Source organism: Lissotriton vulgaris, chromosome 2_1 (assembly GCF_964263255.1).
Source record: "Lissotriton vulgaris chromosome 2_1, aLisVul1.2, whole genome shotgun sequence".
In the NCBI taxonomy this organism is placed as follows: Eukaryota; Metazoa; Chordata; class Amphibia; order Caudata; family Salamandridae; genus Lissotriton; species Lissotriton vulgaris.
The window spans coordinates 2015112890-2015129598 of NC_141687.1; the positions used below are offsets into that span (position 1 = coordinate 2015112890).

A 16709-nucleotide genomic window follows, 5' to 3' on the forward strand; every position below is an offset into this window, starting at 1 on the left:
TCTGCCAAGATTTAACAGTGGAAAATATATGGCATTTGCAGCATCATGCAGCTTTTGGTGCGTTAAACACAAAACCTGCATGTTATTTAACCCTGGGTGGTGAACTCCACTCCGCTCCGCTCGCGGAGTTTGCCGAGTTTCCCACACTCCACGTCACGTGGAGCTTGCGGAGTTCCGAAAAACTCCACTTAACTCCTTCTGGTGAGATTTTTCCTCCTTACGAGATCATCAACATCAAATTGGCAAGCATGGGAAAAAACCTCCTGGCGAGATTTCTTAACATGGGGGTTTGGGTTCTCACTGCGAGTGGTCAAGTATGCTCGCGCTGCTCGCGTTGAGAAACTGCCCGTTTGCGTTGAGAAACTGCCGCTCGAGTAAAGATCTACTCGAGCGCGGTGATGTTCGCAATGATTGCACAGTGCGGACAAGCATCCGGCACTATGCAATCACAACAAGCTGCACTTTTCTACCGTACTCCACAGCTTGTGGAGCTCCGCGTAGTGCAACAAAGCATTTTTTGGACTACACGTAGCTCCTTGTAGTGCAACTCCGCCCAGGGTTATTCCCCATAAACTACTAATAGGTGTTATTTATTGCACCGGATAGAAAACGTACCAGTGGAATTGTAATTTGTCAGAGTCGTTAAACAGTGCTTCAACTTTAAATCATGCCCTTTCTGTATTACATGCAAATTCTGTCAAAGCACGAGACAGATGAGTGCCATGTTCCCAGTTACCCTAGTCTTTCCTGTAAAACAGCAGCTTTTTCATTGCTTTAACAATCTTTAAACAATTCGTGATCTCCATACTTTACTACCTCTAACCCAAAAAGTTTACATCTGCGTGACTGGTTGCATGCAGACGGGTATCTCAAACTATGGCCCTGTTCACTGCAAGTCAAGACAGCAGATATTTCTTAGAATACTTATTTTTATCCTGACTCAGCATTCTCCAACAGCACCACAAATATCTTAATAAAATCCAATTGTAACAAAATGCTAAATGAACTTATATTGGCAATAATATTCTAATAATCATTAGAACTTACTGCCGTGTATGCTAATAGTGAATATTTAGAATGTCTGATACTTTGATTGCAACTGTTTCACTTTCCTTATAGGGCAATCGATGCCGTAGCAGCATTCATTAAGGAAAGGAACCATTCAAAGATGGCCATTTAATTACAAAAAATAAAAATCGTTAATCAAAGAGAAGCAAAGTCACTCAGCATTCAGCAGTATTGCATGATGTGGAATTTGATTGAAGTTGCAAAATGTTACGCATCTTGTACAAACAGTCCTCAAACCTGGCTCACTACAGAAATAACAACACATTGTGTTTGTGGTGCTAAATCTACAATGCAAAAATAACAAACGACGGAAAATATAATGGAAGTTACAAAATCTGGTAGAGTCCATTATTGAGCTATGGTTATAATATATAAAGAAAAGGATAACCCCATTTGTTTAGTCCTTGAAAACGCAGAACAGGAGGGGACGTAATGTACATATTTAAGGTGGGGGACGTAACGTACATATTTAAGGTAGAGGCACATAATCAGTAATAGTGATATTTAATACAGCATAAGAAGCCGAAAGAGGATAAACTAAATATTATGAAAATTATGAAGTAATGGATTACTATACAATGCCAGGTCAATGCAATCTTATTAAATTATCACAAGCCTTGAACCAGAACTGTATTAAACTAACGAGTGCATTCTGCAACGATTCCTCTTGCATGACGCCAAAGACGTAAATTTGGTGAATCAGTATGTGAGGTCACTTCCACTCTACATTTCTCTGTTTGGTTATCAAAGTAGAAAACAAAAAAGTAAGCCATAAAACAATAAAAGTTGCTGTGAGTGTGCAGTAACAACAGGCTCAAGTTACTAACATCTAACTGCAGAGAAATATAGTTGTATATGAAAGAATGCACACAAAAGCTTCAAATAAAGTGAACAGTTACTTAGTTATTGCAACAAATTTCTCAGGAATATAATAAATCACATATACTCTTAAAAGTACGAATTGAAGACTAATTAAATAAGAAGCTTGGTGAACCTTGGTTATAGGTGCTTCAATAGTCATGGAATGTATCCTGGCCATTGAAGAGTGCCGTCTTTGTGAACTGCCTGTTCAAAACACAAAAGAAAATTCGTTAACAAAGCATTGCAGTATAATCAAATGCTCAACAGGCAAACGTCTCTTTCATGTTAATAACGTGAATGCAATAATTGTATGGATACATATTTAAAGATACAGTTTTAGGGTTAATGTTTCATTTGTATTCCTTTTAATTTTACACATGAAAATGGTCAAATTCAATTGATGTATATTGATGCTGCAGAGGTTTCTGGGACAGAGAGCTCTGCGTTATATGAGATGTTTTGACAAATAAAATGTGTTTAAAAAAACATTTAAAGAAATATCTCACTGCGTGGGGGCAAATGCTTGCACGATAAAAACCTTTTCTGGAGAGCACGATAGCGTCCTGTCTAATAGTTCTCTTAACCCATTTTCGGACTCAGAAGCGGGCTTGGCCTTTTGAGACGAATGCTAGAAACTGATTTTATTACCTAGTATTTTTCTAATTCACAAAATGAGCATAAAAAGGCTCTGTGACTGCATCATAGTGTTAATAATGGCACCCTTGTTTCAACATATATGCCCCGACCAGGTAACTCCAGATGTGTGTTGTATGCTATGTACAGCATTGTTTCTCACAGTGTCAATTATAGCACGTCTTTGCAGCAGGAGTGCTGTCTGTCATAGCACACGATACCCCTCCATACAGACTACTAGTCGTGGGGGGTTGGGGGTCAGTGTAGGTCTACTTTGCTCCACTGCTCATGTTTGTAGTAGCCGTGACTAAGAATGTAGGGGATCCTTCTTTCAAATACTCACCTCTGTCAAACTCCACATTCACGCGGAAGTAAATATTGGAGGTGGTACAAGCAAATGAAAACCAGCTGATCAGCGCTGCATTGCACATTTGGGTAGCTGGTAACACAACACCTGTTACCTTGACCATCCCAAGGCTGTCCACCTGCAGCTTTCCTGAGGGACACCACAATTTAGCTGTTTTACGAGCATCAGGTTTTTATTCCTTGCCATGAATCTGTTTCACCTTTTCTCATTTCCTTCTCCACTTATGTTCCTTCAAATAGTCAAAGATCGTCCAATTTCTAAATAATTTCCAGTTATTCTTTGCTCTCTCTGCTTTAACCCACTGCCATCTAAGTCAATGTTTTCTGACCCAAATTCTAAAACTTCTGTTATCCTTTTGCTGATTCGCTTAATGGCCTTTTCCAACCTTTAAACAAATCTCTCTTCCATGCCTCACTGTCTTGTCTCTTTGCACTCCTCAAAATCTATAAAACTTTCTCACAAATAACTACAACTCGGTCCTCAAATTAACTCTAGAAAACTAGACCGTTTAAGCCAATCCCTTCTCAACATTCAACCTATGATCTCCCTCTTCAGTTGGCGAAATACTCCGACAAATACACAAAATCTTGATTACCTTTCTAAGAAGTTTAGCTCAACTTTCAATCTATGGTCTTAGTAAGATTCTAAACCCTGCCTCTTCTATTTGATCTCGCTAGTCCCTTTCTCTTGCTCCAGACTTTAATAAATACACTTGAATACTACCAGATTCCTCCTTTTTATAAAATTCTTCTTCTCTTCTGATACCCTTTGGATTACTTCTGTATATACCGAATTATCATTAGTCACTTAACCCCATTTTCCCTGTACTCTAGGAAAATGCCACTACCATGGCTGGATTAATGGATCCTCTTCCTGCATTATAAAATCCATTTTTGTCTTACTTGCATTATAGCATTCTTTAAATTGCTTTCTTTCTAATAGGCTATTTTTCCTCTTCTAAACAAACCATTACTCTAACACTTAGAAAACATTCTCGAGATTCCTCCCTATTCAACAGCTATACTCAATCAGATGTATTTCAATACTACCCTCTGTAAACATCAATATCTCATGCACCATTAAATACTAATTGTGAAATACGTTCAACCCTTTGTCATTCAGTCTGGTTTAACCTGACACACTACTAAGAGATCACACTTTCTGCCATTAACAGTTTCACCTTTGCCTGGAACTTATGTATTTTCTTAATTCCTCAACATATTTCCACGTTTTTCAACATAGTTGATGCTGTTATATTGCGAGAAAACTTTATGTGATCAGTTCACAACATCCCCCTCTAATTATTTTATGTATGTAAGTGTGCGCTAAACTAGTGCGAAGCTGTACTGAACACAATGGGTAGTTCAGTGCCAAAGGGATAGAGACCACGGAAAATGCATCAAGGCTGAAGTCTTGTACTTGTGATGGAAAGGATGCCACTTACAGGGAGGTTCAGGACAGCAAGCAGAATGGCAAGGAGATGTAGTGCAGTTGTTGAATGGTCAGGGATGGTCGCTCAAATAGGTGGTTAACCTGAAACGCGATGATGCTTGTTCTAGATTCTTGTCAGGTTAGTCCTTTCAGATCCATTAGATCCATTAGATCCATCAATAAAGACTTGCTGGTTGTTCCCTCTTACAAGAGAAAGCGTCAGGGCGGCAGCTGTTTCCATTACTTAGCCGCTGTCCTATGGAACTCCCTACCACTTTCCCTTAGGCTCAGCCCAGACTTTCTAACTTTTAGACGTTCTTATAAAACTTGGCTGTTCAGACAGGCTTTTTTTCTGTAAGTTGTTGTGTTAGGTTCCTACTTCAACAGCGCCATGAAGCCCACGGGCGTACGTGCGCTTTACAAAAAAACCCTAACATAACATAACATAACAAATTCCCTAATCTTTCATTCTTTGGTGCCCAAGAAGCAACCCTCAAGTCCTCTTTTCAATCTGCATCCCTCTTGACTTCCCAGCTTTGTGTTTATGCTCACCATTCATGCTGGTGACTCATAAATACATATATCTCTTTTTTCAACCTTTTCATGAAAACATTTCTAACCATCTATTTGCAGACAGAATCTGGATAATCACCTTACATTCCATTCCAGCATAACTGGATTTCTCAGCTTCGTTTATGTAGTCTTTCACAGACCCTGCTATTTGCTGTCATCTTCCCAATAGTTCCGCCTAGTTCATTCGTCAAAACCTTCATCTACCTTTCTGAAATATGCAGAACTAAAATCAAATGTTTAACTTTTACCACCACCGGAATTCACATTTTACTCTACTGTCTCATGTCTTGATTGTTCTACTGCTGTACTGGGAAAAGGGTTCCATCGGTGATCTCAATCTTTTTTTAATTTCTCAAATTGGCTTCTTTTAAAAATCTCAGCTGACTATATTTTTACTTCAGCCTTCAATTTTGCCCTCTCTATACTGTTTGGAATGTTTCTATATACCATCTCCATAGGCCCATGTTTGGTTTGGCGTACATTCACATTTCCTCTGTACTTTTGTGTTTTGACTCTAGATCTCTTTTTTTTTTTAGCCCTCTGCCTTAAATTGTGCAGCACATTATTTGCTCCCAGTACACAATTCATTTTTTGAACACAACACTCTCTACATTTTACAATTACTGCAATCAACCAATTCGAGCTCAAAAAACGACTATTACCCAATTCTCTTACTGGTCGTTCACAGAAACTTTACTAACTTCCACTTTGCTGGTGTTTGTTTCTTTGTATATTGCAAAGAAAAACCCCAGCAACCTAACTTTTTCAATTATGAATTCATACATAATTTGGGTGAACCTCAATTGGTATGTGTGACTAGACACTCAGTTATCAACGACAAAGTTTACCAACCTGTCAACTCAGATTGGCAAATACCAAACAGTGATGCAGACGCGATTTACAGAATCCCTAACCCCGTGTTTGCTCACAGATGGAATAGGAATTTCAAAGACAATATAGTGAGGTCCGACTTACAGACATCAGTACAGTTTCTGGAGACAACCATTGATGGTAGCACACCTAATACTGGACATTTTAAGTGCACATCTTGCAAATCTTGCAACAAGGACATTGAAACGGACAACTTCACTTTGAATCAATACACAGTGCACTTAAGGACTTTCACAAACTGTAAGACCAAAAACTCCTTTGCCCATGTAATTTGATTTATGAGGGTGAAACGGGACGACTTTTCATCACAGAGCACAGCTCAGAAATCAGGACAGCTAGAATCAATGCATCGTTAGTTTGACACTGTATGAACAAAATTCATCAACCAGAGGAGATTAGATGGCGGATTTTAGAATAAACTGGCTTAAAGACAGGAGGACATCCAGTTGAAATACGAAAAAGGAAAGGGATTTTACTTTTAGACACACATACATGAGGACTTTAGACATTCCGTTGGAAAATGCTATTAAATATAACAGTTAACTATCCCCCATGGTTGCATCTGAATGTGTGATGAATACCTGTGTCTATTTAACATCATGCCCTCCTTGTTTCCAGGGTCCAGTGTACAAATAGTATACATCTTCCACGTGGCGTTCTCTAGAAATTCCACTGAAACTCGGAGCCAAACAGGGTCATGGTGTGACTTATTCCACTCTTCAATCCACTTATTTCATCCTGCACCAGGCTGCCAGTCATACGTTTACAAAGATTTGTAATTATATATTACTACAAACTTGACAGATTTCATAAATCCCCTGCACAACAGGTATTATATATTAAACTTCGGAATATGACTGTCTGGATATACATTGTTTGCGCAATGCAGCTGCATTGCTTTTATTCTAGCTACATTGTGGTACACTGTCCGCTACATTGATTTTATTGTATTTTAGGAACCCTACGATACATGTTACTTGCTTTCTAGGGATGATATAGATTGTTATATCCATTTAATCCATTTAAATATGGGCACTACTATTGTGGTGATTGCGCGGTCTCACAACTGGATGTCCCGCCTTGCTACTTTTGAAATGATATACTGGGTCACCTACGTCACTTTTAAAATGTTTAGAAACTGGTGTGTTCCTTTAGTTAGGCAGTTTTGGGATATCGCCTGAAGTGGTTGTGCTCTTTGGTATCCAAGGTATACATTACATCTGCTACCGTACAGAAAGATAAGTGATGCATATTTTGACAAGCTTATACTCGCTTGGGATGCGTTAAATTAATCACATTTATTCTTGCCATTGCAGTTCTTAAAGTAGGAGTTTCAATGAATGCTTTCATTTTATCCACATACCTTGTTTTACTATGACGGGTATTTTTCAACTATGATGTTCCTATGCCCCCAATTACAGCGAGGCACATATTCATGTACGAGAGACAGCATTTCAATCGGTCCCAGATTTATTTGAAAAGATAGTCCTTTCACACTAGGTTAACTGTGTTATTATTTCTTAGGGGGCACATATATACTGTGTCTATTTACATCCTAAGACAAATGTTTAAATACTTACATTTTCCAGCACCTGCGAGCTGTTCATCATAGAGTATTCAACTCACATATTCCTCATCATACACACCTTATCTACCACGTGTCTGAGGTATGTACTTTTTCGTCATTAAGAGTATCGGTGCCTATTTTTAGACCATATTGCCTGGATGGATTTTTTCCTTATCTAGGTTTACTTACCCTGTAGTATCGGTGAAGCTCTGACACGTCCTCTGAATGAAGTTCCATTCTACCTTATTTTAAACCTTTGGGATTTGAGGATTTCCAATTTTAGCATTAGTAAATAATATTGTTGTATCTTCTGTATATATTTATCCTTTGTCCCTTTAAGATGTATTTGATTCTGGCACATGCCAGCTGAAGGGTGGGGTGCTAAACCGAACAGAGAACTCTGCCAAATGACTTGTCTGATGGCTGCTGTAAGGTACTGTGACATAGAAGATTAAACTTCCTTCATCTGTCTGCCATTTTATATTAGGCTTCATAATGTATGCGTGCCTACAGCTACTGTTGCGCCAAGTATCTATTGTGGCGATCAACCTTCAATCAGCCTGTTCGTCACCTCTAACCTCAGTCACTTCGCTCATGGGTGACTGCGTCGCTGACTTCACGCTGATGTGCATGGCTGACTGAAATTTAAGTGCACGTCTGGTTTCACGCTGATGCGCAGGGCTGAGTGAAACTGAAGCACAAACCACAGCTCATACAAATGTGCACGGCTGATTGGAATGTAAGTGCACGCCTCAGTCCACGCCGATGTGCACCGCTGGGAAATTCGTCAATAATTGTTACTGCAACTATATCATTGATACACACTACTGGATAAATGGTCAGTGACAGGTTTAATTTGTATATTCTCTCTTTCTCTCCAATGAAACTCAGTATTCACTGTGGTATTAGTTCTTTCCTATTGCTTTGGATTATACTTTAGTTCTATGTTATCGTTTGCAAGTAGTTGAAGTATCTTATAAGTGCAACGATGCAGTTCGAACCTCTAGCTAAATGTTTACAAGCTGATCCACCAATTCATTGGTCTAGATGGAAGGAGGAATTTTTAACATATATGAAGGCTACTGATGGGGATAGAATGGGAAATTAAATATATTGCTACATTGCCTAGGTTCAGAGGGTAAAGCAGTTTTTACAATTTTGCAGACAGTCCAAGAACTAGCCCATATGGAATACAGTTTAAGCTTATCACAATTATTGCTCTTAATAGATATAACAGTTATACTCGTGTACAGAGTGAAACAGAATCCTTTGATAATTTGACTGCTCTTAGGGCGCATGCCTTTTTTTTTTTTTTTTTTTTAAACCTTTATTTGGAGACAAGCAGGGTCAAGGGAAGTGCATACACAATACATACAGACATATATGGCCATTACAATGGTACGTCAGAACAAAAAATATGAGATACAAGCCAGTACAGGGCAGTAGACCAGTCAATACAAGGAGCAACATTGGAATGCACAGTGCAAATTAGAGAGCAATGATCCAGTATGTTCAGGCAAGCTAATGAGACAATATAATACGGACCCAGTCGAGTAGCGCGCAATAAATAAAAACAAAAAAAATCACAGATGTAAGGGACACATAAAATAAAGGTACCCGACAGGGATACGGCCTCAGTTCCCAGCCATATACTTGTCGTAAAGGGAGCTACAGCCCCCAATAGCTCGCATGGAAAGGAGACAGTGCAGCCACCCCCCTCAGCACCGGGAGAACAGCAAGTGTAAGTACAATCCCAGCCCAGCAAGATGCCATCAACCAATCCCTTCACGGTCCCCTGATTCAGAATCAGAGTCCTGCACAGCTCTGGTTAGGAGGTACACCTGGAGCGGGCTCCAAAAGTCCTTCGGTCTGCATCGGACAGGCATCAGGTCAGAATAGATGTTGTATTGATCCTGACAGTATATGAGGTCAGTCACCCAATCCTGAAAGCGCGGCACCCTGCCACGACCCCAGCAACAAGCAACCCTACGCTTAGCCAGCAGCAGGGCCACGTCAACAAATCTACGGTGAGAGGCAGGCACGTCCTTAGAGTAGCCCAGTAACATCACTAAGGGGTCAAATGCTACCCCATCCTCCGCCATAATCTGCAGGGCCTCATGAACCTGAGTCCAATATTCTAATACACCCGCACAACTCCAAGCCAAGTGCAGGAAGTCAGCGCCTTCCGCACGACATCTAGCACACCTGTCATCCTCCGCTAAACGAAACCGTAGTTTCCTCGCCGGGGTATAATAGTACCTCTGAACAAACTTGTAGTGGATAATTTTAAGGCGGCAACTAGAAGAAACATTGGACGTGAGCCCACAACAGTACTTCCACTGCTCATCGGTAATAGGAGCACCCAACTCGGGAACCCACTGCTCGCGCACCCGATTGGCCGGGACCGAACGCTGTCTGCGAATAGCCCCGTATAATTTCGACACCAGGTGTCGTCCATCTGAAACCAACAGCACGTGGAGGGGGAGGGTAACCCCAGGCTCCGAAGGGAAGTCTGAAAGCAGAGCACGCATGCCCTGCCGCAAACGGATAAAGTAGAACAGCTCCAGCGGGGAGCAAGCAGCCGCTCCGAAGAAATGAGCCTGCGTACGGAAGGCACCTTCATGAAACAAGTCGCCCCACGTGAGGATGCCCAGACGCTTACACATTCGTTGAAACCCCGTTTCCAACAACAGCGACAGATCAGGATGATAAGACAGAGGCAGAGCCGGCGAATGCGAATAAAGAAAGGAGATGTCCAGCAATTGAGCCACCCGCTTCCAAGCATCCACCATGCACGTCACAGTCGTGCGAGGCGTTTCCACGTCGGACACCTTGCCCAAAACCATCCCCTCCAGTGGGAGCGGGTGGGCAACCCAATGTTCAGCAGCAATCTGGGGCATGAACGGCGTGGGGCGCATCCAGTGATAAGCGTAATGCGCCTGAGCACTGAGATAATAAAGTTCGAAGTCAGGAACGTCGAATCCGCCATCAGCATAGGGCAACGTAAGGGTAGCCCAAGCCACCCGTGGCTGCTTGCCCCCCCAGAACAGCCGTAAGAGCTCGGAACGGAGCCTGCGAAAGAAATAAGCACCAGGATGATACGGAAGGTTCTGAAAGAGGTAAAGAAAGCGGGGTAAAACTACCATCTTGATAAGGGACGCCCTACCGGCCATGGAAAGAGGCAAGGACATCCACCTGGTGACATCATCTGCAAGTTTGGTTATAGCCACCCCATAATTGAGCCGAACCGATTCTTCTCTGTCCAAGGACACGACAATGCCAAGATAACGCAACTCAGAATCGCACCATTCCAGAGGGTAGTCAAGGGGAAACCTAGCTACAGCAGCAGTGAGGGGGAAAAATTGAGACTTCCGCCAGTTAATATGGACACCGGAGACCCCCCCAAAAGCGACCAGCTCTCGTAAGAGCGAATTAAGGTTGTTCTCAGGGTCCTTGACATAGAGTGTAACATCATCGGCGTATAAAGAAATACCGACCTGCCGCTGAAGACAATTAAAGGCGCTCTGCTGGTGAAACTGACGAATCCTGCAGGCCAGTGGCTCAATGGCTATAGCAAACAAGAGGGGCGAGAGGGGGCATCCCTGTCGGGTCCCTCTCGTAAGAGGGAACAAGGGGGATAGCACCCCATTCACCACCACCCTCGCCATCGGATCAGTGTATAAGAGCTTAACCCACGAGATGAAGATCCTGGGGAAACCCATTCGGCAAAGAACATCAATAAGATAGCCCCACTCAACAGAGTCAACCGCCTTAGTGGCATCGAGAAAGATGGCGGCGACCGGGACAGTAGGAGCAATGGTTGACACAAGCGAAAACAAGGTGCGAAGATTGTGGGAGGTAGCACGGCCAGGCACAAATCCCGACTGGTCAGGCAGCACAATAACGGGCATGAGTACGGCTAGTCTTACTGCCAAAACCTTCGCGAGAATTTTGACATCGCAGTTGAGCAATGAGAGGGGCCTATAAGAGCCCACATCCAGCGGATCCTTACCCGGCTTAAGCAGCGACGTAATGGCGACCTCGCGCATGGAGCCCGGCAGACGCCCCACCTCCAGGGACTCCTCAAAAACCTCACGGAGCACAGGGGCCATCGTGTCCACATAACACTTATAAAATTCAGCAGGAAGGCCATCCAGACCGGCGGCCTTCCCATTAGTCAGAGACATGATGGCATTCCTGACCTCCTCCACCTCCAGGGGCCTGCCTAAGAACTCCCGATGACCATCCGACAACCAACAAAGTGCTAGCTCATCAAGAAATCCGCCGTATCGAGTCTCACCCGTCTGCTGTGTCGTGTAAAGGTGTGTATAATGGTCAATAAAAGTACGCTGGATCTCCGCAGTGTCTCGACAGCGAGTGCCATCCGGTGACACCAATTCCAGCACGTCAGACCCATGCCTTGGATGTCTAGTAAGGGCAGCGAGGACCTTACCGGGCAGCTCCCCTTCACAGTATCGCCTCGCCGTCCAGTATTTCCCCCTATGCTTAGCCTCTCTAGCAGCCTCCTCCTCATATTCGGAGAGCTTAGTACGGAACTGCGCCAGAAGATCGGGATCAGAGTCAACCTGCATCCTGTGTTCCAAGTCTCGCAAGTCAGCTTCCAAGCCCTCGAGGGTCCGAACAATCAGCCGAAGTACTCCACAACTTTTAGAAATAGTGACACCCCGGATAGTAACCTTGAACGCCTCCCAGATGACCTCGACGCTGTCCACAGAGCCTTTGTTCCTAGGGAAGAACGCCTCCACCTCCACACCAAGCTCCTCCCTGAACACCGGGTCAAGCAAATCAGTCGGAAACAGACGCCAAGGTGGGCGCGGCCTATGCAACCCGGGAACGGATAGAACAACCTTCACCGGACAGAGATCAGAGTACGTCCGAGCCAGATGTGTAGCCTCCCGTAGGCCAGCTACCAGCCCCCTAGAGAGGAACACATAATCCAGTCTTGCCCATGAACGAGCATGTGTGGTGTAATGAGTGCCCTCCTTGGTGGCAGGGTGGGTGTACCTCCAGCTATCGACCAACCCGGCCTCTTCCACAATCCCCCGCAACACTTCTCTGGCCTGTACATTATACTGAGGGCTCCCCTCCGATCTGTCCGACTGGGCATGAAATGCAAGATTGAAATCACCCCCCCACACAATGTAAGTGGCATCCACAGCAAGAACATGACCCCACAAAGTGACAAAAAAAAGTGGCGTATCGACATTAGGAGCATAGCAATTAACAAACAATACAGTGTTCTGTCCAAGCCGCCCCCACAGTAGCACATAGCGCCCCTCAGGGTCACCAACAAATCCCAGTTCCTGAAATGCGAGCGATCTTTTAACAAGGATAACAACCCCCCGAGCATAAGAAGAATAGGAAGCAAACCTCCTGGCCGCAGCCCACCTCCCGCCAAAGTTGGGGGAAGGAGCGGGACGCAGATGCGTCTCCTGGAGGAGAGCAACATGAATAGCATGCCTGTCCAGGTACTGGATCACACTACGACATTTCCTGGCATCATTAAGTCCCCGTACATTCCAGGACAGAATCGATATCTGATCTATAACAGCAGTCGACATTACCCAGTTTCAGGGCCCCACGGGATCCAATAAGCAAATACAGGGCATCCAACTACCAGCAACAGCCAGAGACAGGTCCACACCCTAGGGCGCAGACACCCCCCCACAGACACTCCGCACATTCCCCAGCCATCTCCGAACCAATCAACCAAAACCACAACGACCCCCCCCCAACCAAACCATCCATGCAACAAGCACTCAGAACATACTGCACGCCGCACGCCACCAATCCATCTCACGCGACCCACAACTCGCACACGTGGTTCTCTTGCACAGCGCACCCCATCACGTGGCAGCCTAAGATGGCGGCCAGAGCACTCGGGCCCAAGATGGACGGCAGTACGGACCACATGATCAGTGCCGCCAGATAGAGAATTGAACCAGCCTAGATAGCGGGCACAGCACCACACCCGTGCACCCAGACAGCAGCAGCACCTATCATACCGACCCAGAGATTCTGGGCAACCAAACATGGCCAGCTTCACTCCCGCCCCATCCACCCACCTGAGACCACCCCAACATTCAGGCCATACGCGTCCCCACCCCCCCCATTCCCCAACACACATCCAGTCAAACAACAAAGGACTAGAACCCAAACCAAAGGTACACATGGGGCACACCCTCCGGGGAACCTTCCAGAGGTGCACGATACCACTCCCTCACGCCACGCCAGTGTCCGCGCCAACAAGCGTCAGACGGCCCCAGGCGCCGCGCGGGGGGGTGGGTGCCCGGAGCGCGACATCAGATAGCACCATCCCGCGGTGCCACACCGACCCCAGGAAACAACACGCACTCACGCAACTCGTGAAAAGACATGACCCCCGCACCAACAAAAGTAAAAGCGGGCAATAGGAAGGCCGCAGATGCAGAGAAGGAAGGCAATAGAACTCAATATGAAAGATACACGCCAGGACACTCCAATAACAGGAAAAAGAGAGACAAAGTCCAAAGTCACCACAATCAGGCGACCTCCTCCTCAGCCGCCGAATGTTCGTCCTCAGGGTCTCGATCACCTCCCCGATCCGCAGCTGCTCGCTCGCGCTGGAGGCGCTTCGCAAAATCCTCAGCATGCTGAGGGTTGGTGAAGAAATGTTGTTTAGCCTGGTGCGTCACTCTGAGTTTAGCAGGGAACAGCAAGGCGTAGTCCACTTGTAGTTCCCGAAGCTTCTTTTTCACCCCCAGGAACTTACGACGCTGATCCTGCACCATCGGCGTGAAGTCGGGGTACATGGTGAAAGACACCCCTTCGAAAGAGAGGGCCCTGTTAGTGCGGGCGGCCTGGAGGGCGGCGTCCCGGTCACGATAGTTCAAAAGGCGCGCAATGATGGGGCGCGGTGCAGCCCCAGAGGCCGGCCGAGGCCCCAATGTCCGGTGCGCTCTCTCAACGATGAACTGGGATGAGAACACTTCCGCCCCAACGGCGCCCACAAGTAGCCTCTCCACATAAGTCTCCATTTTGCCCACATTCGTGGATTCCGGCACACCTACAATGCGCACGTTGTTGCGCCTGCTCCTCGCCTCCAACTCCTCATTCTTAGCGGCAATGACACGCAAGATATTGTCCATTCTCGCCAGTTGGGTGGTATGGGTGGCCGCCGTGTCATCATGGTCCGAAATGCGCTGCTCCGCCGCCGTCAAGCGCTCCTCGTGCACGTCCAACTTCTGGACGACCGCATCCATGCGCGACGATATCTTGTCCACTTTGTCCACTATCGTGGCAAACCCCTGCCTCATCTCCTGCATCATTTGGGCAAAGTCCGGTGGCGGTGGCTGCGGGACACTATCAGCGACATTCGGGGGGGGGGACCGCAAAGTTCCGGCGTCCTGGACCAAACGCGTCGCCCGCCTAGCCCCTCCAGAGTCAAAGGACAATTTGGATTGTTTAGTGTCCGGCTTCCCCATAATGGTGCGCTAGTGATGTGATGGGGGACAAAAAGCAAACAGGATCGAAAGCGGACCAAGGGTACGGCCAAAAACAAAAGGCTCGAATCGTGGGGGCACGAGCAGGCCAGCGCGCCCCGCCACTCCCAACGACGAGAGAATGGCCGTCCCCGCTCCCAGTCCAAAGGAGCGAGCCCCTAGATACCAAGAAGAAAATCCGTTGCGCCTCCGTGGGCAAAGGTATCCGGGCAGGCAGATGCAGGAGCCAAGAGATAAGTCCGACAGCAAGGAAGAGCCAAATGGTTTGCCCGGCCAGCGAGCAGGCCCCGATGAGGAGGGGCGGAGCAAGGCCTACACCCCACGTGCAGAGCCCCGGACTGGCATGAGCAACGACGCCGGGCCAGGGGGCATCAGACTTCCAGAGCGCAAGTCGGGGAAACTTGGGGTCCTCGTAACTTCGGCCAGCAACCTCCAAATGGCCCAGGAGTTGGACCGTGGGTAGTCAGTCGGTACCCCAGTGGATCCGTGGGGTCAGATCAGGGCGCAGCGATGGTCAACAGGATCCCTAGGCGGATAATAGCTCCGGGCAGCGGGAGCCTCACGACAGTGCGGCCATTCCGCAGTGCGCCCTCTAGCGCCCCCGGGCGCATGCCTTTACCTGCAATTTCGGGGATAAAATGATCAGGGATCCAATTATAGTGAATGTTAGAAGTAAAAAGACTGGGTGTTAGGTAATCCTAATGTGCACAATACTTTTGCAACTGCCAAAGTATTTGAGTAGTCCGAGAGGTAGGTGAAAACTTTTGAAGAGGTTGGAGCTAAAAATGAGCCGAGTGTAGACGAAGTAGGTGTAGTAAGTTCTTCCCACTGGTATTGCCAATCAGGGAAATAAACTGACAAAAAACATAATTTGCTAGAGATGTGGTAGTTTTAACCATTTAGCATCATTTTCACAATGCCCTGCTATTGGTAAAGAATGCATTAAATGTGATAGAATAGGTCATTTTGCTCGAGTATGCAAGGATGATAAGAAGGTAGTTACCAGTGGGAAGACTGTTCCCATGAGAACTAACGAAGTTTCATGTGTGAGATGTGTGTGTAACCAGGACAATGTATCCACAAAGGAGATAGGGACTGTCTTGCCTGTTGATGAACACTGTGCTGAAGAGGGTAAAGTTAAGAAATCCCCGAAATGTACTGTTCAGTTTTTAGAGAAAAATCTAGAGCTTATGGCTGACTCGGGCTCACCATGGTCAATTTCACTGAAAATTATTTCCACAAGAAATTTGATGAAACATTAACCCTAAGTGATTTGTGTGTCTCTGAGAGGTAATAACACAAAATGTTGCTGGTTCCATAATAGATCTTATGGGTTATGTAGCTTCTGACATTTCCATCAAATTGTACGTGGCAAAAAAGGGTGTTTAACGTGCTAGGTTGGAAGGATCAAAGGAAGCTAGGAATAATACTCAACCCTCGTAGCAAAGAACCTGTTTTAGTAGTTAAAGACAAAAACAGTGGAGTGAATATTGAGTTTTAGTTTTCAGATGTTTTTGCTGAGAATTTAGGAAAACTCAAGGGTTTTATTCATTTGATCAAACTTAAACAAGATGAGCAACCGGTTAAACAAAAGCTAAGGAATGTTCCTATCAATGTGAGAGATGAACTAGGGGGGTGTTCTGAAAGTGATGTTGGAAGGAGATTTGGAACTATTGCCAAAAGGATGTAGAGAGATGCCATGGAGGATGGTAATTTGCTAGTTAAAGTGACAGACTATGCTAGAGATGGACAGCCTTTTGAGGGAGAGATTCCTGCAGATTTGTTTCCTCTTCGGAAAGTCTCAGGGAATTGGAAA

General features: G+C 45.5%; 1 protein-coding gene across 2 annotated transcripts in view; it reads right to left on the reverse strand.

The window, feature by feature from the left end:
• PDE8A (phosphodiesterase 8A) overlaps positions 1-16709 on the reverse strand; it is a 2218572-nt gene that overhangs the window by 456178 nt on the left and 1745685 nt on the right. For both annotated transcript variants that reach the window (XM_086958243.1, XM_086958242.1), the window contains exon 13: positions 2063-2133. In XM_086958243.1, the coding sequence (XP_086814369.1) occupies positions 2063-2133 (71 nt within the window). The remainder of the gene's footprint in view (positions 1-2062; positions 2134-16709) is intronic.